This window comes from Camarhynchus parvulus, chromosome 11 (genome assembly GCF_901933205.1).
Source record: "Camarhynchus parvulus chromosome 11, STF_HiC, whole genome shotgun sequence".
NCBI lineage: Eukaryota > Metazoa > Chordata > Aves > Passeriformes > Thraupidae > Camarhynchus > Camarhynchus parvulus.
Genome location: NC_044581.1, coordinates 13733527 through 13758293, shown reverse-complemented (window position 1 = coordinate 13758293; position 24767 = coordinate 13733527). Strand labels below are relative to the sequence as shown.

The 24767-nt window shown below is 42.1% G+C and overlaps 1 protein-coding gene across 4 annotated transcripts; it reads right to left on the bottom strand.

Annotated features, from left to right (window-relative positions):
- Positions 1 to 173: 173 nt before the first annotated feature.
- Positions 174 to 24694, bottom strand: VPS35 (VPS35 retromer complex component). 4 transcript variants are annotated; one of them, XM_030955844.1, is made up of 17 exons: positions 24655 to 24694; positions 17747 to 17845; positions 16287 to 16383; positions 15676 to 15799; positions 14343 to 14525; positions 13826 to 14039; positions 13015 to 13098; positions 12473 to 12582; positions 9371 to 9467; positions 9132 to 9280; positions 8439 to 8646; positions 7778 to 7933; positions 5634 to 5756; positions 4549 to 4728; positions 3153 to 3392; positions 2312 to 2455; positions 174 to 1065 (listed from the first exon to the last, which is right to left on the bottom strand). In XM_030955844.1, exons 1-17 carry the CDS (start codon positions 24655 to 24657, stop codon positions 886 to 888), a joined length of 2391 nt encoding a protein of 796 aa, XP_030811704.1. In that variant the 5' UTR covers positions 24658 to 24694; the 3' UTR covers positions 174 to 885. The 4 variants fall into 4 exon arrangements, with proteins under 4 accessions (XP_030811704.1, XP_030811705.1, XP_030811706.1 ...); XM_030955845.1 differs by having other exon boundaries at positions 24649 to 24656; XM_030955846.1 differs by lacking the exon at positions 24655 to 24694 and adding an exon at positions 24119 to 24400.
- Between the last annotated feature and the right edge of the window lie 73 nt (positions 24695 to 24767).

The following is a 24767-nucleotide window of genomic DNA, read 5'->3' as shown; positions in this document are numbered from 1 at the left end:
TGGCTTTGTATCACCAACTCCCACATTAGAAATGCCAGCAGCTGCCCAGCTCAGCCAGGTAACTATGCCCTGATTCTTCTGTCCCTACAAAAGCAAAGTTCTTTCACTTTCATCAGAAGGTTCAACATCAGCTTTGGGTTCAACAGTAGGCTCTGAAGAGACATGAAACAACAGGTGTTAATAGCAACTTTATTGTTTCACCGGTGCAAAATCATGATACTGAATAAACTTGTGTAATGCATTTTCCCCTAAATTTACAGTAATGAAGGTTATACATATCTATATAGATTGCAATTTCTCTATTTTTTTATACTATTTGGAACAAAATTATCTTGATAAATATGCCCTGTGCACAGTACTGGCCCTCACTGAATGTCACAGAGCCTTAATATGCAAAATATAACTTCTGTTTTTGAACATGGTACTTTAAAACTCTCCAAACATGCATTAATATATTCTAGTTTTAGGGAAAAATATTACACTTAGTCTTAACTCGGCATTAAAAGAAAAGCACAAGCAAAATTTGACATACAATAATCCCAAAAATCTGATGCTCTGTAAGGATCAGACACAGTTTCAGCTGACAGTCACTGCCAGTTTAGAGCTCTAGTGCTACAGAAGCAACAGTGAACAGACAAGAGAAATCAGAACTGAAGAGCCCTACCATGTCACATGGATTTCAAAGAAAGTTTCAGCCATGCTAACTGATGAAACCTGTAGTTGCTGGTCCAACCTTCCACATTTGTTAGAGTACTCAACACAAGTGTTTGAAGTGCCAGACTGAACACATGAATGTTAACTTGACATTTCTGAAAGGCACAACCTAGGAACCTATCTTAAAAAAACCATGGTATGTAAATGAAAACAGGTACAGTGAGTGTCTTTCTAAAGAACAAGACCTTCATAAATTGGCCCCTCAGATTCTGGTGATTCCCTCCTCAGACGCAAGTGCTCCAGTGTGTTGTGAAAGTGTTTGTTAATTTGTTCTGTTTCTTCAGTAGACTCAAGGTTTGGGAGATCTTCTCTAATCTTCTGTATAAGCTGATTCAAAACCTGAATTGTCACCTACAGAACATAAAACAGAAGTCATCAACACCCTCTGTGTACAAGTGCACAGACATTAGTTTGAACAGACTTGTCTTTAAGCTATCTGTATTTGGACAATCTTTCAAAATGCTGATAAGACTCTATGCAGACAAACTGCTGGGGACTGCCTTCTCTGGCTCTGCACAGACCCCTTCCAATTTCAGAGTTCTGTGGAAATTCCCCCATCCCAGCGAAGGTGAAAAACTTGTCATTAGCCTGACAGCTTTGCAACTACTCCAACAGCATTTCTCTCCAGTGTATTCAATACAAATTTAAAAAGCTTCCAACAAATGGCACACACAATCAGATTGTATATGCACTGTGAGATAATTGTTTCTTATAGAAGTCAGTCAGGATGGTAATATCAGACTTAAAGTTATTCTTAGAGAACAACCATGGCTGCCTCCAGGCTGAAGTTCAGCACTACACAAAATGCACTGCAGGCCACCAGAGTATCCAGAGAGTATTTTTACATCTGCCAAGTTCTTTGAAATTCAAAGTTTTGTTTTCATCTTCATCACATACAGCCTCTCCTATACTAGAGCACCCCTATACTGAGAAGCCAGTTCAGTTATTGGAAAGTCAGCAAATCCCTCAAATTTCTTTAGGCATTCTCTTAGAACTGCAGGGTATTCTTTAATGTCTGGTCTTAATCAATGACATCAGAGAAGACACTGATCTCTACTTGACCAAGCAGGTTTTTCAAACTGCATAACTCTTCTTTATCTGCTAACAGAAAATGGATCAGGTAACTAACTCAGATTATACACACACACAATTTAAGCTGAGTACCTATGGTGTCATATCTATTTTGAGAATTTAAAGCTTACACCAACCTGGCAAGAGTCAGCAGTGACCATGAACACCTGTAAAGAATTTTCTTTCCCTTATGTACCCATCAAGTTTGGTACCTCTAAAGCTAGAATCCTACTACTTTCTCATCTAAGTTACAGTAAGTTTTATTCTAAAATATTTTAGGTATACAAGTCTCACAATGTTTAAATTCATAACTGAACTGCAAACATTTCCCCCCAATGTGAGAAGAACGAAGTTTAATCCAATACTTTTACTAGCACATCAAGAATTGACACGTCTCATCACAAGAACTTGTGCCTCTCATGAGGCTACAGGGCAAGCTGAAGAGAATTTGTGGTATAAGTGTGAATGAAGAGCTTAAAGAAATCTTCTTTAAAAAGGATGCAACAGAGAATGGATTTCCACTCACCGCCTCATTTTCCTTTTCATAAAAATAGATATATCTATTCAGAATTTCTATGAAAAGCTGGACTTGCAGAGAAGGGTCCATGCACTGATTTGCTATCTTCAGAGCCTTCTTTAGGCATTCCATCACTCTTTTTCCTCCATGAAGCTAGAAGGAAAAACACCAAAGTTACAAGAAATAAAAAAACCTTAGGGAGCTCCAGTATCTCTTCCCGTGGCACACACAGCATTTCCTGGGGGTCTGCCACAGAAACACAAAACCACACAAACTGCAAAGAGCAACCTGTCACTGAAAACTTACCCTGCCTGACTGCCACCAACATTAGATTTTGTTAAATCACACAGCAACATGAACAGTTGTTGAAAGCCTTCAATTATGAGATCAATTAACTCAATTTTGTAGCATGTACCATAATGCATATTTTGAAAAATATGTTTCAAACACTGCTCCTTAAAATGACAACAGCTTATGTGATAAGCCCTAAAGAACACAGAGGATTTTTTTACCTTTACTTCAACAACTTTTATCTGTAATTTGGAAGTTTAGTAGTTCACATGCTAACTGAGCTAATATAATAAATCCAAGTAAAGTGCAGCCCAGTCAACCAGCCTTTAACTAGCTGACACTCAAAAGCTTGCCTGGTACTTCCACCCTTAAATTAGAGTTTTCTCCATGTTTTTATTTATGCAGTTTACGCTCCAGTGAGTTTTAGAAGTTTCATGTATTAGAATAAATTCCAACCAAACCTACATCACCAATGTATCTACTTTAGAAGTGTCTACAGAAGGAAGGCAGAACTGTTAGTGAGGCAGGATGTGTCCCACTGCTGTCACTTTGTTCTCACCTCCTCTCCATTCTTGTCAGTGTTTCGGCCAGACCAGAACAGATGGGCACAAGTGCTCACAGCTCGGCACTGGTCTGGCTTCTTCAGGAGTTTGGAGGCTGCCAGTGCACACTGAGTCCTCAAAGGCTCGTGGTTCTCCTCACTGAAGCACTTCATCCTCTCAAATGTCCCAATTATCAAGGTGATTGCAGCCAGCTGTGCTTTTGAGTCACTGATTTCATCTTCATATAGAGAGAAGGCCTAGACAAGGGAGAAAGCAAGACTCAATCAGAACACATCAGGGAAAAAAAAATCACACCTGCTACTCACACAGCAAGAAACTGTCCAGTTTTGCATTTGTTAAAAGCTTCAGGCAGGAAAAAAATCTTTCATGTAGAGTGTCAAATCAAGTAAATCCCCAGACCAGAAAAAGTCTTACAAGAAATAGTATTCAAGTGGTCATAGCAAATAAGTGTGCTCCCACAAAATCTGAAGATTGAGTTTTTCCTCATTCAAGCACCTATTCAGATACAGAACTTCAGCAGCAGAAACAGTCCTTGAAGAAGATTTGGTTCTTTGAAACACACAAAACAGCAGAGCAGAAGTTGACAGCAGGTCAGTGATGACAGAGTAGGTAAGAAAAGCACTTGCACTGCTGCTACATGGATGAAGAATCTTCAGAGAATAGACAAATCTTGAACTGTATCTCTAATGCGAAGTACATAATTGCCATGGTGCTCTCATGGTCAGAACTGTGCTGCAACAGCAACTGATACAACGCAGTGAGCAAACCCAGCTTATCAGCAACTGTTTGAAAACATGCATTTAGTAGCAGTGTTAGAGGAAAGATTAGGACAAAGTTACAACATGGATAACATGGAACACGTTGGTTCTTTATGTGATGGGTAGGAGGGGAAGGTTTTTGCAACAGTAAGGTTTAACACCAAGTTACAAGTTCAAATAGATTTTCAGAGTAGTTTATAACAGGTTCCAATACAAAGATTTTAACTGGCAAAGCCCAGCATAGCAGCTGTGAACACTGCAGATTTTAGAAAACTTCCAAAGAGTGCTTGTGGTCAGGAGAATACCAGCTGGGTATCAGGAGCTGGAGACAGAAGCAGTGAAGGAGCATTTTATGCTGAGAAACTACACTCCTCCAGTGAGCCAACTACACGAGCAGGAGGCAGCATTGCAACATACCACTGTTGTCAGACTGAGTATTCAAATCAGTAGCAATGGAGCTTAATTCCACAGCAGCCTGGGAAGCAAGAATGAAATGAGGAGTTTCTACCTAGTAGCACTGGCTGTCCATCATTTCAGGTGTTTTAATCACACCAGATGGTTCAGTGTTCAGCAAACCTACCCAAATCAAATGAAAGGCAGCACAGGACACCAGCTCTAACAGTTGGACACTCACCTGGGACATGAATTCATAGGCCACAGTTTCGTGATTCTCAAAGCCAATCTCTCCTGCAGCCAGTGCTCCCTGCAGGAAGAGTCGGAGAGGCAGCTCTGCCAGCTCTGCTTTGATCAGAGCACTGATGGTCTGATGAGCAAATGAGAAGATCTTCTGGCACTTCTTTTCCCATTTGTCATCCTAGACAAGAAAAGCAAGTACAAGCTTGAACAAGAGCATTGCTACGAGGAAAAGGGAATCTCAATTGTTTTAAGATCTGTGAAGTGCTCCAGTCTGTTGCTCTCTGATGCCACTCCAGGCACTCCAGCAGTACAGTGTTGGCTTCAGTGGGTCTGCACAATGTATTTCTTTCATTTACAAAAATTTCACACCTATTTTCCCTACCAGCTCATAAGAGCCTTCTTCAGAAGCCTACACTGAACTGCAGTTAAGACAGCTATGCTTAGCACATAACTGAACAAAAGCCTAGTTAGCCAAGGGGAGAAAAATTCTGTTCAGTCCAGAGCAATCAGAAGTGGAACAGAATTTTAAAACCTTCATTTTGAAGAGTATTTTAACAAATATTTAACCTTATTTCCCCACAATATAACATCCACAATAAAGGAAATACATATTTAAGGTAAGTATCTCAATCAGAAAGCTCTTAAGAGCCAAAATGGATCAGTCATTATTTTAATGTACACTTTTACTACTACTGTATAAGTTAAAGCAAGTGCTTTCTTTTAGGTTTAGAAACATTACAATAACGCAGCTACAATTTAGAAATTGATGAATTTCAATATTCAGATTTAAATCAGTTTCATGCCATCAGTTCTGGTCTCCAGTAAAGGCACATAATCAGTCACGTTAATGAACAAACAAAACTTGCCAATTTCTACTTCTTCACCTCTCAAGTACTAAAGTAATTTACTATGACCTGATAAAAATCTTCATTAAATTAAAAAGCATTCAAACCTCGAGAAAAAACCCAAACAAAACTAGCCCTTCTGTATCAAGTCTGAGCATACTTATGCAGCCAGCCAAAATGCATTTTCAAGAAAATAAAGCCAAGCAAGCATACAAGAGCCAGCTAGAGGTGAACTTACCACTTTGGAGTTGTCTTTGTAGCGAAAAGCGAGCTGGTAGGCAGCAAACACCAGGGGCGGCAGCGTGAAACGGATGCGCTGGTTCCCCCCGGCCCCAAAGTGCTTCCGAGCAGTGTTGAGGATCTACAACAGAGGCACTGTGAGCTCAGAGAATCCTGCACTGAAACATGCACTCAAGGGAAGCTCAGTGCCCCACCCTAAATGTGTTTTTAGATTAGATGTAGATTTCATGTAAGTAATCTGAATATACAGAAGTCTAATCACCCATTCTCACACATATTTTATGAAAAATCCTTTTGTTAGGAATTTTTTCTCCTGAGAAGCTGAGAGGCCTCAGAAATGAAATGTAAGCAATAATTATCTGCTGCTGTGGAATTCAACAGGTGCATCTTTGATTGGTCTCATGTGGTTGTTTCTAATTAACGGCCAATCACAGTCCAGCTGTCTCAGACTCTCTGGTCAGTCACAAGATTTTATCATCATTCCATTCCTTTCTATTCCTTGCTAGCCTTCTGATGAAATCCTTTCTTCTATTCTTTTAGTATAGTTTTAGTATATAATTTTCTTTTAATATATATATCATAAAATAAGGAATCAGCCTTCTGAAACATGGAGCCAAGATTCTCATCTCTTCCCTCATCCTGGGACCCCTGGGTGAGCACCACCACAACCCATTACACACTGGTTAGCCACTCTGGCTAATACACTTGGAACTAGGCTCTTTGAATTTGCATTTCATATCTCTTCCATACAGAATGCATAATTTAAAGTGAGATACTGTGAAAATCTTTTAACCTTGGATTTTTCCTGCTGCTGCTGTATTGTAGAAAAATTTGATGCAAGCATTTGTGATGCTGAGGGAGCTATTAAGCATTATTAGTAAAAGGTGTTAAGTAGCTCATAGAATTGTACCTAAAAGATAATGTGACAAGTCCTTTGATGGCATTTAAAGGGGGTCAATGTGATTAAAGCAAAGCACTGCTAGATGAGAAAGAGACTGACACTCAGAATCTCTGCAGAAACAGCTTCAACATCTCTAGCTATGTAAATTCTTTTGGGGTAGAAATATTAATTTCCTTGGTGTCAGCATTCCTTTGAGGAAAGCTTTGCTCTCTATAGGGAAAAAACCCCTTTCTGCTTGACTCCAGTGATAAGATCCTGAAACACAACTGACTCCAGTTCCTGTAAAGTTATTCTTCTCCCCATCACACAAGTTTCATTACACTTCAAGCAAGAGTTTTTTATACCAGACCTTAAAGTCAAACTAAATCAATGTTAGTTGTGTTCTGCATAGCTTGCACTTTATTCTGTTGCTCTATTCTTACTGTTTATACAGTGTGACATTTATTTCAGGCACAAACTGTAAGTTCACAGTAGTCCCTAAGCAGGCCTGACTCTGACATGAGCTAACTGCCATCTGCAGCAGATCCAACTCCAGCACAGCTTCTGCAGTGGATCTGGCATAGACAGAATATCCCTGACCCTCTACTCTAACACACACTTCAAGATAGTTTATTTGAAGCTTAAGTGATCTCCCTAAAGCCAGATATAGCAGATTAACAACAGAACTACATTAAGCTGCCACAGATCAACTCAAACCATTACAAGTGCCATAATGCACAGATTTCAAGGACATGTCAAATCTGTTGCTACAGATGGACCAAGCAAAGAGAAAAAGCATGTGGAACCAAGCAGCAGGACACTACATGCTGTATGAAGACTCCATCCTTACAGAAATTAAAATCCCTAAGGCCAAACATGCTAAGCTGTATTTTCTGAGGTTTTTTGCATTCCCTTTGTATCAAAATACACAAATAGCTCAGTACTCCAAACAGCACTTGCTGTGTTTTCAATAGATCATTATATGAAGTTGTCAGAACATTAGGAATTCCAAAACTAATACAGATAGTTACCACCTCATGGGATGAAAACTTTCAATCAACAAATGCTTAAGTCCTCATCTGCTTTTTCTGAATAAACAACATATCATCCTACCACTAAAGGTGTCACACAATGTTCTCTGCTGAGTTTGTAGTCCCAGAGCAGTGATGCCCCAGCTCCCAGCTTCAAGTTTTGTACGGTCAATAATGCAAGAACAGGGACAGTTCAGAGAGCACAGACATTGAGAAGCACCAGTCACCAACCAGGTACTGCTGGTCAGGGTCATCAGAACGCAGCAGGTGAATAAATCTCCCCACAAGACTCTGCTCATCTGCAAAGTCCTCAGGGTCAGGATCTTCAGCAGGCTGATCTGGCTGATCCTGGATCAGCGTGGATACCAAATTCATGATAGCATCAACCTGGTAAAGGCAAGAGAAGCTCTGTTTAAACTACAGTAGTCCATAAGCATAAATTGCCAGCAATTAGGAACATCTTTACAGCCACTCATAGTGCTGATGCTTCAGACATATGTGCCTTACAGCCTGAAGAGAAGGGACCCTCTCAGCACAAGTGGGACAGGGCAGCACAGCAGTGCAGAGGAAATTCAGAGTCCAAAGGCTATGCAGCCTTCTTTAGATAGCAGACCCAGTTTTAAAGGGATTCAGGGTCTTTTTTCCACACCTAACAGATTACTGTCTAGGCTGAGGTGTGGTAAATCAGAAGTAGCCTTTAGGATGAGGTTAGGTAAGAGACATTTAAGAACACAGGAGGAAGAATTACCAAGTGGGATAAAGCCTGTGCCAGGGGAGGCAGGGGCATGCAGGCCAGGAAACAAAGCATGCCCTGCATGAAGTCACTAGATGTGTTTTCAGGTCTTTGAACAATCATTTAAATACATAGATTTTCCAATTAACTATATCATACCTGTTCTTGGGACACAATTTCTGTGTTATAATCCAATACATTGCTAAGCACATAACAACTCATGCTCTTCCTGGACTCGTAATCAAAGTATTCAAAGAGTGGGTGAAAATGTTTTAGTTTCAGAACTGTCAGGATATTGTTGTAAGTATCAACTGGGATTTTCAAAAGTCTAGTCAGCTCCTTTGAAACAGCACTGCTTGTTGCAATACTAGAAGAAAATATATGCAAAAAATTACAATTAATCAATGGTTCACACATGTAGACAGGTTTAAAATCTGCTTCAGAGTATAAATTCTGAGGTATACAACAACCACCAAACAACTTGGTGCTATGGAGAAAGGAAACAAGTACCAAAATAAGTCAGATCTTGCTCTTTGGGACATACAGTAAAAAATGCATATTTTAAGTTGCTGCCAGCAGAAGCAGAGTGTGGCTGCAAAGGCAGCAGTAGCAGAACTCTAGAGTGCTGTGAGGGATGCCTACAAACTGCACACACACTGTGTGGATGTACGGCACAATTTATTCATGTGGAGCAAGTCCTGGTTAGCCAGGAGTTTATCAGGGCTGCTGCAGCTCAGTCCAAAAGCAGTGACCTTCCACATCCAGAGCATGGCTCTGCTATCTAACCAAATGCAGAAGGCCTGATTTTAGGGTATTAACTGCCATGCCAAAGAAAATCCAAGAGACACTCACTGTTCCAGATTAAGTTTGTTGAATATTTCCACAGTAGTCTCTAACACCTTGTCAACATAGTCCACACGGTCTGGGTAGCATTTCATGGCCAGGTTAATGAGAGAAACTTGCAAAGACACCACATCCTCTGAGGGCATATCCTGCCGTGACTGAAATTCAAGACAGCATGAAACTGATACTAAAGCACAGAATTTTACAAAAAACACCTCCAAAACTGCATGCAGGGATACCCAACATACCTGTATAACAGTAGCAACCTGCTGTGAAAAGATATCAAACAGTTTGATATCTGCTGGGATCCCAGGTCCATCTTCACGATGTGCAAATAAAGCTAACCTGGTGACAGAGCAAGGAAAGCAGCTTGGTCAGGATAGCTTTTCCTCTCCTCAAATACAGAGCAGAAAGAGGGACTGGCAGAAAAAGCATGTCCTTTAGGTATATTTGGAAGCTCTATTACAAGCAAAAAGGAAATTAATGGAAGTCAGAAGCCTTATGAGCAACTAAGCCTGGTAACTATCAGTCCTGAAAGGAGTGCTGACAGAAAAGGCAAGGTGAAGAAAGAACAGGAAGGACATTTCCTAACTGATTTTCTTCAGCTAGAAGGAAGCGCTATTTTTTTTCCAGCAGATAAAGAGGTATAGAGTAGGCTGATGGAAGAGTAAATATCCTGCATTTATTCGTTCAGTGATATTACTGAAATTAGACACCCAATAGCATCCTCCACAAAACAGCCTCCAGAAAAAAAACACACAGAAGGAATATGCTGACTTAACTATTCTTTGTAGCTAAAGACCAAAGACCAACCAACATGTGTAAGTCTGGAACTTACACTATTTGCAGAGAACAAAATACAAAGTGAACATAAGAAGAATGGAGAATTAAATAATATTGGTTTTTGGGGGGGTAGGAGCAAGAAACTGCCATCCAGCAAGCATTTAGGAGATGGTGAGAGGTATTTTTATCTGTAAGAGAAAGTCACACCAAGCACCATTTCTGCAAAAATGAGATACAGGATAGAAAGCACCACTATCAGAAGACTAACACCTTACCAGAGTTGAAGCTTAATAAGCTCAGCGCTATCTTGACTTTCTAATTATTGAGGTTATTATACTCTGAATTAGAAGAAGAACTACAAAAATATTTAGGAAAAGGCATTGCATTAAATTTTTCAAAATTCTTTCTACAGGATTTCTTAATTTTGATTCTCAATCTGAAATAAAGAGGCACATAAGAAAACCCCAGGAGGCAGAAAAACTTCACTGCCAGGAAAAGTAAGACATTGAACTATTCTTATATTTGATTAGGGTGATAAGAAGCAGACTTCCTAAAGCCAGGAACAATCACTGCCTTTTCTTAGAGGCACAAGGCAGCTTTCCTCAGCAACAGCTCAGTGTAAAGCCAGCAATGCTACAAGGTATGAACAAGCTGCAGGCAGATGGCAGCATAATTAAAAGTCATGAATGCTTTAGTAAGGCAACAAAGATCCCAAAGCAGCAAGACTACTTGCAGAGATTCCTTTAGCAGGAAAGCCCCACAGGAACAAGGATAAAATTTTCACAAGCTTCTTCAGCAGTCACTGATGTTCAGATTTAATTACCCAAAGCCAGCTGAAACAAAGATGAGAAATGCCAAGAAGCACAATCTACACAGGGCAGCTTCACATCTCAACTACACAATACTGAAGCTCCTGGCCACTGCTGCTACCAGCTCCAACACAAACACAAGAACAACATCCTCCCTACACACAGGGATTCCAGGGACAGATCCACTCAAATGCTCCAACACTGGCAGTAACATTACAGTCAAAATCCCAAGCTGCAATACTGCAAAGATAACCACCATGCTGCCACCTTTCTGCCCTTGTCCTACAGCCCAAAGAGAGCTCTGCAAGCCTTCAACAAACTCCAGCCCACAAGCCCCAGCAGTGGTAAGGCTGGGAGGACAGAGGGTCACTGCTGGTCAGTCACTTACTGGTGTTTGTAACATAACAAAAAAACTTACTGGGAGGTGACACCAAAGTTTAACAGGAGAGCAAAAGCTACACAAGGAAAGCCTTCTCACAAGAATGACACTGCCACACTCTAGTGTAAGAGCCTAGCAAAATATGCCATGATCTCCTTAAAAAGTAATCAAGATAGTCTCAGAAATCAGTTACAGGCAACATTTCTTGGGATTTGGGGGTTTTGTGGTTTTCAGTTTTGGAGGTTTTATTTAAGCTAACAGAATTATGAAAAATCTCAGCCACAGCATCAAAGTGTGGGAAACCAAAGAACTCCTGTGAACATCTCTGTATGAAGGCAGCAAAGGCAGCACAGTGTCTCTGACAAATGCACAAACACTGAAAGGTACTCCAATAAAACCAAAGTCTTGAACATATAAATCTGACATAAGCTGAAGACAAACTACAGACTTGGTGAGTAAAAAGTTCAAGATCCTAAGTTGTACCAGTCATGCCCAATACACTCAAGTCCTCTCCAGGCATTAGAGAGGATCCAGCAATCCCACCCAATGCTGAATGCCAGGGGGACCCAAGATCCCTGTCCTAGCTGAACTCCAATCATTGGTACATGGACCAGATGTGCATGTCTGGGTGCAAATGCAAAGGACAAGTATTTTCTACAGCCTGAGACAAGCCAGGCAAGGGCACTTCCTTTCTGCAGTAAGAAAGTGCAGGTGCTCACTGAAAATCTGTGTTTCCTTTCACGATACAAATTAAAAGTTCAGTTTGACCTTAAAGGTCTTTTCCAACCTAAGGATTCTATGATTTCTCCCCCAAATCAGAACTCAGTGCAAGCAGTTTTAAGCAGTACCTCCACAGGAAAAACATGCTTTTAAGAGAACAGTGTAGATGCTAGTGGCAAGCTAAGAATTAAGAAGATAGTTCCATTTCCTACTAGCTCTGTTCTGAAGAAGCATTGTTATGTTCTCTGATCTCTGACCCTGCAAGGTGAAGTATTCCTGACAGATGATTTAGCCATTAGGATCTTCAAGATTTCAAGAGGTACTATGAGTGATATGGCTGTCAAAGCAGGGCACTGCTGTCACTTCAGTTCTGAAGCATGAAACTGCTCAATACTAAATGGGCTGTTTCCTGGCTTAATCTGTTTAACAAGTTTTAATCATTCCATAAAGCAGGTTTCATTGGAAGCTGTAAAAGCAGAGTCCAGAGAGTAGAAGTTACAGAAATAATATTCTTCACAGCTTTAATTACAGCTGATAGAAAGACATGGAAACAGGGAAGTGGTAAAAATAAGCATATTCAAATGATAGAAGAATTATCATCTGCTTGTGCACAACACAAACTTAATTTTGAGTCAAGTTCCACCCCCTTGGTCACTCACCTGTCAATTAAAGCAATAATTATATTTTTCACATTCACATTTTGGTGCAGCTCAGCACAGGCTCTGAGAAATGGGTTCAGGGTTTGGAGGTGAAATTCATCTGGGAAAACCTGAAGTTTTAGATCAATAGTCATCAAGTTATAAACTGAATTTGCCCATTGTTACACAGAAGAAAAATGCAACATAATAATTCTAAAGCAGATAGCCACACAGTAAATACACTCCGGCCTATGAAGCTGACCTTGACTGGGTAAATGCATGAAGCAAGAGATATGAAACAAAGGGGTAACTGAGGGCCCACCTCTCTATTACAACTCATAACACAGGCACTACTTCTCAGATGCTTACAGCTACTGCAACAGAAGGAGCACAAAATCTCCACTTTGCCCATCTGGTAAAAAATACAGGACAAGCTACTGTGTACATGTCCCAGTGATGAAGTTTTCCAGTCCATGAGGAAGATGTGAAAGCTGCCTGAATCTGATTAAGTGTACAGAAGTGCCCCTGTGTCCCATCACTGCAACTGAACTCAAGCAGCTCACCTGTATGATGCACTCCATGAGGTACTCCTGAGCTAAAGCATCTCTACAGTTCACAACTTGCTCCAGTATTCCAGGCAGAACAATCTGGAATAGGGGAGAAAAGGTCTTGCAGTGATTTTACAACCACCTTCTGAGTTTATATTCACATATACATTCAATCCAAGCAGAGCAGAATTTTTAACAGTTCTCAGCTGATTCTCTACATAAACACTTTCTGGTAAGAAGTCACATTTTTCTGCAGTTCCATCCTTCAGAGAAAAAAACCACAAAACAACTGATCTCAGAAGTCTGTCCCTTTCATACATTATGCAAGCTTTGATTTCATAAGTCAGTGCTACTGACTTTGCAGGCACATACCCAGGGTCTCAGCAGCACCATGGCAGAACTTACAAGGGACAGGCTTTTAAATAATACATTTCCTTCACTGTCATTTCACACAGTAACAGTTCTCTTGAATGCTTTGGGAAGCACACCCTCACAACTTGTGAAATCCATCCCAGAACACCAGATGTGTATACATCCCTTAGACCAACCCATTACTCTGCAAAGAAAATGGGAATCAGGAAGGAAAGGTCAGAATTTCTAGTCACTGTTACAGACTTACAGGAGAATGTGTGAATCACGTCCCTGGCCTGAGAACACACTGTATGCCAGTATTCACAACTTCTCCTCAGGTGAAGAGTTTGAGAAGCACTGGGATTACTGAACTTTTAGCAAAGCTATAACACTTCCAGCTGCTCATATGAAAGTCCAAACTCATTTAGTTTGGAAAAAACTGGCAGAAGTCAGAAAGAATGGAGAGCCATCCCACCTGCTTGTATCTCTCCACATTGACCCCCTCCAGCTGACTGAGGCGGACCAGGTTTGTTCCCACCAGGATCCTCAGCTCCTGCCTCTCTCGCTCCCTTTTCTCTCTGTCCCGACTGTGGCCCTGGTGCTGCATTCGCACCCACAGCTTGTTCATCTCAGCAAAGTTCAGCAGCACAAAATCCATTGAGTCACTGATGTCTCCAGTGGTTTCTTCACTGCAATTGATAAGAGGTTAAGAACAGAAAAGCTTGTCAGAGGTATTCATCCTTCCAGCCACTGGTGAACATACAAGTTTTAATCAGGTTAGAGGATGGGATTTCTGGGTTCATAAGAAAGGCTCATATCCTCACTTGTGAGGAACTTTAATGCTAGAAGGGAATTCTTAATGGATAAAACACCTGTCAAGTCTGTGGAATTCTAGCATACCTACTTCTCTCAAATCTGAAGTAAGTAACACAGAAAATTTAAATAAGCTCTATTAACAGTAATTTTATTAAGTTATAGTCCATGCTTCTTACTCTGCTTGCTCGCCTTCATCTGGTAAGATATTCCTGGTACACTGCAGGAGATAGTTTCTGAGGAAGAGGCCTCTAAGAGGATGCTGCACTCCACGGCACATCTCCACCAGGTCTTTCAAAATATCCTTCCTGGACTGTGGAAATGACTTGACATAGACAACACCTACTGTTATCAGCAGATACCTGCAAAAGGCACAGAGTCACACAATAAACCATAAAGTAACAACATCACACTGAAAGGCAATAGTTCCTTTTGTCCATGATGGCAGGATTACCAGCACAATAAGCAATAAAATTATCACCCGGGTCCCCTAATTTTGGATATTTAGTCAGCTTTCAACTCCTATCCTCCTCTGCTACAGAGCACAGCAAGTCTGAACAGCCACCAGACCTCATCACAATGCTTGAGACACTGAATGTGTAAATGCTCACAAAGTTCTGAATGCTCTCAGACCAGCTCATTTATACTTCCAGCATCTTACCAAACTGGAAAACAGTTCTGACACATATAAATAAGCAAGCACCACAAGTTTCATCAGGGAGAACCAGAGGCTACAAGCAGGCAGGAAGACAACTCTAATGGTTACACACAGAGGTGAAGACACTGTGGTAGCCATCAGCCAAACCCCAGAAATTGCATGAAGATGCAGCCTGGTATATCCAGAGCCTCTTACTGGCATGAACAGAAGGTCAGGAACGAAAAACTTGAGTACTAAGCAAAACCTAAATCCCAAAAGTGACTATGTCAAAGATGTACTGCAGCCCAACAGTCACATATTTCAATATAAGCTTCACAGGCCTTCAAGTATCATTTCTGGCAAGTTATCACTTTGCCAAAAAAAATTCAGAAATAAAAAGACTCTAAGAGTGAAGTGACAAACTTTCAGCTTCCTTCTCACACTTCCTGTTCTCTAAAAAGGCAGAAGGTTGTGAGGCAACTACTGTGTGGGAGAAGGTAAGATCTAGACCCTCAGGTAACAGAAACAGTTTAATACATGCATAGTCAATCTCACTGATCAGAGCATGGTACTTGGTTATCTTCCACTGACCAGCTCTTTACCCAAAAGCCAACTTCATTCCAAGATTGAAGTGCTCTCATCCTGGTCATGTGCAAAATTAACACACTGGCAGGAAGAACTGACCTTCTGCACCTGCACTCTTGGCCTAATCTCAGAAGTTTCACAGTAATTGACTCCAGACAGGCAGAAATACTATTGACCATTGTAAACTGATTGAGAAGGCAATCACTGTCTGAACCCAGAGTTGGACAACTATTCACCAGTTTAAAAAAGAAAAAGCAAGCAAAGCCACACACCAACATACACACACTTACAGTCTTGGAATGATATTTCCAGCATATTGTACTAGCTCATAAAGGTCTGCCACTTTCCTGCCTTTGGCAAATTCATCTGTCAGGTAGACTTCCAGGTAGTGTAGCTCATCAGAAATTGCCATATCTTTTCCTCATGGTTAAGGACTGTGAGAATGTCTACAATGTATTTTCACAGTAATTTGCTCATTCACACCCAGGAAGATGGATGCTGTACCAAATACAAATATGCCCAGGCAGGCAGTACTTCTGAACAGTAATCATTGGGATAAATGTGGAAAATTAACCTCAAACCTTTTATCAATTATTAGAAAAGGGAATAAAACTGGGAATAAAAGAATTGTTTTACAGAGCTGATATTGTTTTTAGAACTAGACTCCTGAAACTTCCCAGAGGAAGATATGAAAGACAATAAAGACCTGTTTTATACCAGAGAAAAACTGAACTTAAACAGTGAGCAAAGTGCATATTCTCCTACAATATATACACATAATTGAATTCTGAGGAGAAAAGTGCTAATAAGTACCTGACACAAGATACCATTGTACCAAAAAAGCAGATGATTATCCCATTGCAAATACATTTCAACTATTAGTTTCCTCCTGAAAGGATACAGAGCTCATAATAGCTCTTTGGAGATAACATAGAAGTCCGCAGCTCCCCAAGCATGTTGGAAGCATGTTTCAGAGCATCCATGAGCTTGTTCTTGTCCTTCAGAGGAGGAAAGAGAAAAGTTTGTTAGAAATGACACTAGGCAACTGCAGGGTTTTTTATCTATGAAAAAAAAATCTCAAGTGATTTAATATCCAGCTTATACTACACCACCCATGCTAGCTAAGTGAACATTTTACCTGAGGTGATAAGAAGATGCATCTGAAGACAGAGCTACAGTAAAAAAATCACAATGCTAATGGTAGAAAAATCTAAAACCATTCTGCTTATGCAGCAATCTCCTCCTGACACCCAGATTCTATCGAGCAAGTAAAACAGAATGTGTTCCCCTCCTCCAAATCTGGTCTGTTGTTTTGCTGAGATCTCACAGATCTCCTAACAAGCTCTAGCAGACAGACAATACACACTGCCATCATCACCTCCTTCTCACCCACAAAAAACACCTCACTGAAAGCCACCCCTTACTAGTCTGCATCTAGCTTACACTTCTGGTGCATTTAATCACCTGGCATCAAAGGATACAACACAAACCTCTAATCTACCACTTTTACAGACTTGAGCAACCCATCATAGCAGCAGCAGCAGCAAGTTGAGGGAGAACAAAAAGAATTGCTAGTGTGATCCACTTAAGTGTATTTATACTGCCACTTAATCACAGATAGCAGTGAAAAGCACAGCTGCAGCTACTTGAAGATTTCCAAAGCATTCCACTAAGCACAAAACTGGAAGAGGTGTTACACTTCTTGCTACTGTCATTTGGCTGCAAACAAAGTTAACTTGGCTAACCACATGAAAACATATGGGAATATTTAAGTTTTCATTGCAACTTTAAGCAGTTTCCCCAAATAAAACCTGAGGCTTCTCAAACCCGAGAAAGCTCCATGTGATTACATAATCTGCCTGAATTGGCTACAATTCTCAGACAAAAATCTCAGCACAACACCAGCCCATGGTGTTTTCCAGTCACAGAAGAATTCACATGTATGTCTACAGTTCATCAGTACAAAATTGATCCTATGCAGCAGGTAATTCATCAGCAGCCTCTCAGTCTGACAGCCACACCAAGAAAAGGCTACATGAAGAAAAACCCAACAGAATGGTGGACATAAACAACAATCTCATTATAAAGTTCATCTTAGGTTCATTTAAATGCAAGCATGTAAATTATAAAGGTACATATTTAACTTATCTTGTCAAATACTGGAGCAAAATCAGGAAGACACATACAAAGAATACCCAAGACTCACTCTCAATGAGCAATTGCCTCATTTATTGGCAAAACCTCTGGCACAAAGATACATAAAGGGTTAATTTTCCTCACAGCACTAGAGACTGGTATTGATTTACTCTTTTATTCCTAGCAGACAAGAAGCTTCATTGCCTTTTAAAGTCACATTCTTACCAAGCATCTCTTCATCTGGAACGACTGCACCTTCACAGCCTGAATGGCTTCGTCCAGGAGCTTTTCCTGTTCATCCTGAGGAGATTGCTGTGTTGTTGGCTGGAGGAAAAAAGAAACCAAACAAAACAGAATTCAATGAAGCTGCTTATGACTTGACTAAAACTGGATTCCCACACTTTAGAATGCACTGCAAGTGACACTGCAGTGTGACTACTCAAGGCTTGTCAGAAATAGTTGTGTGACATGTAATGGAGAAAGTTCAAGTGCCCTGCAAAAACCTGAGGGGAGTTACAGGTATCCTCAAGCACCACTGCTTCTTGGACAGCAAAGCCACAGGGGCAGAGCAGGGCCAGCTTTTCCCTTCCAACATTTACAGATCAAGAACCCAGTACAAGTATCTGGGAAGAAAAGCTCCAAGAGAATGCAGAGACATGACTGTGCTGAGAGGAAGCACTGCTGTTACTTCTGTCCACAGAGCCTCCAAGCAGTGCCCAGACCACACACTGCAACTGCACAGATGCTCTCTGTGCTCACAAGTCACAACTTCTCAACTGCTATCTGAGCTACCATTCCGTTCAGGACAAGACTCTGATAAGCAAAGGATAAAGTACAGTTAGTGCATTCCAGAAGGTAAAAGCTACTTGCAGAGTGGATCAGAAAGCTGAAGAGAAACAACTCTTCATGTGTCCCTGTCCCAGTCACATTGTCAGTGACATCTTGTTTCCCCTCAGAGAGGCACATTCTATGCCTTCAACTGAAACTTCCACGATCTTTGAACTTTCCAAGGTTCATATTGCATTTTCTTAAAATACTAAATAAATCCACTGCTTACATCCTTATATTTCCCCTCAATCCAACTCTAACAGGCCTTCTCCTACTGCAGCTGCTACCCTCCCTCTACCACAATAGTGAGACCAGTTTCTACAAGCATCTTTAAGTTATTTGCTAAGATGTCCAAACTCAGATCAGAACCCCTACTGCTGTCCCCACCTGCACCCAGCCTTCCTCCTAAGGCTTCACAAGGAAACACTGCCATCCACCTCGTGCTCAGGATCAGCCTTCAACACCCCATTACAGCATCTCCACTCTTCTCAACCTTGCAGCTTGTTTCAGATGGCCTCTGTGAAATACTGCTGGAGACAAAAGAACTGATGCTGTATTTCAGCTACATCTTCTCTAGTCATGACAAATACCAAGCACAGTCATTTGCACAGCAGGTGCTCTGAGCCTTCACCTTCAATAAATTCTCAAGTAGTTACACTTGTTCCCTTCATCTACTGTGCTCAGAAGGTCCCTGGTCTACTCCTTTTAACTGCATCTCAGAAACAAGCTGGAAGGCCATGAATTACATCACCTCAATGTTTTTAAAAACTCTGTCTTCAGTATCAACTCCCACACGTCCCATGTGAGGAGTCCCCAGAAGTATCTGTTGAGGACTGAGATTAAAATTGAGGCCTTAATTAAAGCAGGGGTGTTTTAGTTTAACACCAATTTAATGGTGATAGAGCATTTCACACCCCTGTTATTTCCCATATTTAACTGGGCTCTTTTTCTGCAGCTAAAATCTCCCCACTATTCTTTTCCACATAGAGAAAACAGAGTGCTCCGCAATGCTGTTCCTGCCTTGATCACATCCTAATGAAACTCTGCTCTTGAAACTCCTCGATCACCCAGCTGGACAAAACCAAGGCTGATCTGATCCAACACTGGTGACAAACCTGCCTCAAGGAGGGTATATGAGAAAAAAGTTCCTTCCAACCAACATTCTGTGAGTCAGTGTGCCTCAGTAATACTCCAACTATGCACAATAACTAATTAAGAAATGTATTTAGTCAACGAAAATGCCATCTCTGCTAATTAGAGTGCCTCCACTTCTCACAATGCTCTCTATATAATTAATCAATGTGCAGGTCTTCCAAAAATGATTTAAGCATAAGGAAAAAGCAGCAACCGTGGTTAGATGATCCTATTTCCCAAGCAATTCAACAGCTACAAACCCTCAGACAACCTCAAACTGTGAAACAAGTATGTTCTGCCAGCAGAAGTTTGCTGTAATTGCTAAGCTTTAATTATTCAATGGCAGATCAGACTTTTAAGGAACACAAAATGACAGTGCAGGGACTCGTGTGCAGTAATCAATATCAGAACATCACATTACAGACTTGCTGAATTATGTCTATGCCAGAACACTGGTTATGCTGTACAGTCCCCTGAATCCATACCAGTGCTTTAGAGAAAATAAATCACTGCTGAGCTCAATGCCATATGCTCTGACCACATGAAATCTCTGTTAAAGCACAGCCAGGAACAGTGCAGCAATGCTAACACTGACCACAACTTCCCAAGCCCCCCTTGTCCTGATGGGCATTAAGTTTACACAGCCACCAGCCCTGCTCTTCCACCCCCAGCTGTTCATGGGGCCACAGTGCCGGGAGAGCAGTTTAGGCTGTAAACCATCTAAAAAGCTGTAAGACAGCTGTAAGCCCAGCTGATTAATGGATTACCATTTACCTGGTTCAGCCTAAAGCCACATAAAACACTGCAAGCAGGGCTGTGAAAAGAAGGCTTTTTAACAGCAACACCAAGCCAAAGCATCACTGAAACAAACACATTTACTACAACCCCAGGAAGTATTTGGCCGAGTCCATGTGCATTGGTTTCCTTACTTGTGGTGTGCAAACACCTTGGTTATAGAATCATGGCTGCAAGTTCAGAACGATCCTTTCCATGATACCAGCTATGAGCTCAGCAGATACATTTGTATCTTTTTAGAGAACTTTAGCCACTGTAGTTTAGCAGCAGCTGGGGGAAAATTGGAGTTTCATTCATTTATAGTGTCAGCTTTACATCAAACTCTGCATTAACAGAAAACAGAGAATATTTCCACTTCTGCTCTGAATTTGAACAGCCAGGTCCCACACTGTATTCAACACTGCGATCTAAGTACTGAATTCACCAACAGAAGCATTTTCATATTAACACAAGATATTAATTTATTTCTTCTGTATCTCTCCAAGATATGGAGAATTAAGAAGGAGGAAAACTCAATTTGTATGTGTGTTGATTTGAAGACTGAGAACGTGATCAGACTAAATTACTACAAGGGCACTATACTCCATGTCTGAAGAAAAGACAACTGCAGCATTTTCCAGTGGCAGGGTAGTACAATCACCTACACTGCTATCAAAAGCATTCCACAGGAGGAGTGGTGCCACTTGAGGGGTTGCTTGCAGCAGCTTTATTTTTGTAGGAATAGAAAATATCTTCACAGCAGCACTAGTGAACAAGCTCCAACTTTTACTTTTCCAAGTCTGAATATGTATCAGCTTACCCTTTTCTACCAACTTCAGAAGGCAAGCTACTTTCAGCTTTAGAACTGCAGGGGTTCCCAAATATAACCTGGTTATTATCAAGTGATACAGAAGATCACATCAAGACACACATATGCTACTAACACATGCCTGAAGTTTGAGGATGTGGTGACAAAAGGCAAACGAAGGAAAGAGAACATGCAGCAAAAGCCTACCTACCAGTGAGATCCAGCAGAGCACACAATGAATCAGAACAGTTCTGTCAGAGTCCATGTTGAATAAAGCTGTTTATGTTCTGTATCTTACACTTAAATACCAACCTACTAACATAAGATGGTATATTCAAGTGTCATTTTATCAAAAAAGCAACTGTGGAGTCCTAGGTCCATCTACAAAAACAATCTTGAACATCAGCTTTTGAAGTGGAAGACACTTTTACCCTGGGCAAAAGCAGCAGCACAGAACATCCTGCCTTGTCAACTACAGGTACAATGAGGTACAGAGCCCTGCCTGAGCACAAGAGGAGCAATTTATAGCTTCAATTATGCAGCTATTTAGACTTTAGAAATGTCTGAGCTATACCCACACTAGATACACTGCAAATGTTGTAGGAAAAAACAGAAAGTTGATGTGAAGAGTTTTGCTTTGCTCATCTTTTCCCCTGAACAACGAGGCAGCAGGTGAGCAGTGGAGAAGGGACAGAACTGCCTCCCCCAGGTGCACCAGCAGCTTCTGCACAAGAGACAGAAGCCTTGGCTAGCTGTGAACACAGGGCCAGAATAAGTTACCACATGCAAGTTATGGAAGTCAACACTCACAGCAGATGAATTTGGAAGGGAGGTGAGGAAAGCTAGCTTTTGGGTGGGTTTTTTTGGGGTACTTTTTGTTCCTTTCAGGTTTTGTTCTTTGGGTTTGTTCGTTTTGTTTTTTTTTTAATAAAAGCTAGTAAACTAAACTGTAAGTTGCCTTGGAAAACAATTTTTTAAACCCAAACCAGCTTGAAACCAGCTGACCAGAATAATTAATACAAGTTATCCTGCAGATAACTATTAGGGAAGTGTATTACTGCAGCCATAAACATTATTCTGGATCATGACTATCCTCATAACAGCAATTTCTCCTGAACATACTAAGCAAACATTGCACCTATTGTGTAAGAATTACTCATTTTCTACCACTCAGTTCCATGAGATTCATTTTTAGTTCCTTATTTGACACCAAGCTGCGCTCCAGAGAGGGCCCAAAATAAAACCAATGTGCTGACTTACTTCACTTAAAAACCTGGTACCTTGGAGTACTCAAGAATGACAGAGTACTGAAAGACAGCAGAGTTCCAGGGAGCCTGTCAAGCCTAAAAGCTCCTGTTCTGACACACAGGTACCTCAAGCTGCATGCAGAGTATAAATAATAATGAGTAAAAGGTTGTGCTTCCATTCCATTCTAAAGTGCATTTTCACCTAATCTCCAGAAGTCCTTTTCTTTAGGTAACTGATGTGCTCACAGCCTGTTCCACATGGCAGCTCCTTCTGTTTGCTCACCCACTGAATGCCACAACAAATGACATTGACCCAGGGAGGCTTTCCTGCCTCCTCCCATTGTTATTGTTACCTGCCCCCACAGCACTGCTGAGACACCTCAGACAGGGCTGCCCAGGAGAGGAGGGCTGAGCTACAGCAGCAGACCAGGACACTGCCAGCCTACAGCACACAGTGCACTGCTGGCTAACATACTGAGGAAATCACCAAAGAAACAAAAACCAAAGCATAAGCATTTTATACCATACAGGAAGCATTTCTCTGCAACACTGCAGGCTCCAGAACTTCTATCACATCGCACAGTATAGGAGCTCAGAGATAAATCAGCGAGATGAAAGCATTTTTCACGTGTTGAAACTGGTACTTACTGCTACAGGAAGCCACAAGACACTATTAAGTATTAAAGAGATGGACTTTTTATTCAGGGTATGATCAAAAGCAGCCAGAGCCCTCTTAAAACAAGTCATGTTAAAGGTACTTAAGCATTCAGCTTCAAGGTTTAAACCAATCTCAGCCACAGGAAATCACAGGGGAGCCTAATTTGGTAGAGGGAATTATCCCATGTTTAACACCTGTGATTATCCCATGTTCAACATCTGTAACTTTATTTTTTCTGAATCACCTGACAACAGCTATTCCTAGAAAGAAGCCATGAGACCAGACAAGTGTCTGGCCAGTTCCCATGGAAATGACAGGCAAAGGAAAGTAGCTGCACTGCTGAATAATTGACCAGCACAAAATATTTGTGTGGGGGTCAGAGACTGGTGGCTATATAGATTTAGCATTTCTCATTCACCCAATTCAGTATTTAACATTCCTCTTTCAAGTAACAGTACAAGTTTTGCCTAGCCCCAAAGATACAGAGATCAACATACACATAACTTTAAAAAAAAGTCTGTTCCAAAAGCCTAAGAACTGAACAATCCCCTGTTTATGAAGCATTCAGTTATTTTCTGCCCCACTATCTATGCACTGTTAGTACTGTTCACATGTCACACTTAGGCTAATTACACTTTGTGGTGGTTACAGCACGTGCTGCTTAAAGTTTCATTGAATATTACATACCACTGAAGGTGCATTAAAGATACTTGAGTTTTACTAGGAAACTTGACTGTCCCCTTGTTTTCATCGAGGACTGAAAAGTATTTCTTGGTATGCATTATTTCCATGGGGAAATTTCAGGTTTCACAGAATGAATGAGGTTGGAAAGATCAAACACCGCCCTGTCAGCCAGACCAAGGCACTGAGTGCCATGTCCAGTCTTTCTTTAAACACCTGCAGGGACCGCGACCCCACTACCTCCGTGGGCAGTCCATTCTAATGTCTAATAACCCACTTTGTGAATAAATTCCTCCAAACATCCAGCTTGAACCTCCCCCAGCACATGTTAAGACGACGCCCTCCTGTCCTACTGCTGAGTACCTGGGAGAAGGGGCTGAGCCGCACCTGGCTGCCTCCCTGCCGAACAAACACCAACATCTGCGGCAAAGAGCGCTACGGAGCTGCGCCCACCAACGCACACCCACCTCTTCTGCCGGAAAAGAAAGGAACTTTACTCGGGAAGCCTACGACAGCGGTCCTGGAGGCTCAGGAGCGCAGGCTGCAAGGCGGACAAGCACGGCACACGTGCACAGAACCGGCAATGACACAAACCCGGGATTAACACAGGGGCAGCAGGGCCAAAGAGAGCGGAACTGACCGAACTGACCGCTGTACGGCCGCGATTCCGCGGTAAAAACACCGCCTTTCCCGGCGCCCCTACAAGCAAAGGGGCCGAGCCCAGCGAGGCGGTGACCGGGCCCGGGCCGCGGGCAGCGTTACCGCGGGCCCGGCGGGCCCGGCCCGCACCCCAGCCCCGCCCGGGCCGGACCGTGCGGCCTCCGCGCCCGCTGCAGCCCCGCACCCGGCCGGGCCCGCCGTGCCGCCGGCCCAGCGTGGCGGCTGAGGGCGCTGCCGGCCCCGAGCCCCGTCCCTCGGCCGCCGGCCCCTCGGTCCCGCCGCAGCGCGGCCCGCCCGCAGCGGGCGCTCCCGGCGCCCCCCGGCCGCTGCCCCTCACCCTCACCATGGTCGCGCCGCCGCCGCCCCCCGCCAGCGCCGCCCCGTCATGTGACTGCGCCGCGCGCGCCCGCCCCGCCCCGCCGCCACTCACCGCCCATTGGCCCGTTCCGAGGAAGC

Excerpts from the sequence above, each read along its gene's own strand:
- VPS35 (XM_030955843.1), bottom strand. The coding sequence starts at position 24,071 with ATGTTGGTGTTTGTTCGGCAGGGAGGCAGCCAGGTGCGGCTCAGCCCC. Across the intron at positions 15,800-16,286 it reads AAAGAGCTATTATGAGCTCT|ATATGGCAATTTCTGATGAG; the intron begins GTATCCTTTCAG and ends CATGAGGAAAAG. Across the intron at positions 1,066-2,311 it reads ATGAAAAGGAAAATGAGGCG|GTGACAATTCAGGTTTTGAA; the intron begins GTGAGTGGAAAT and ends TATGTTCTGTAG.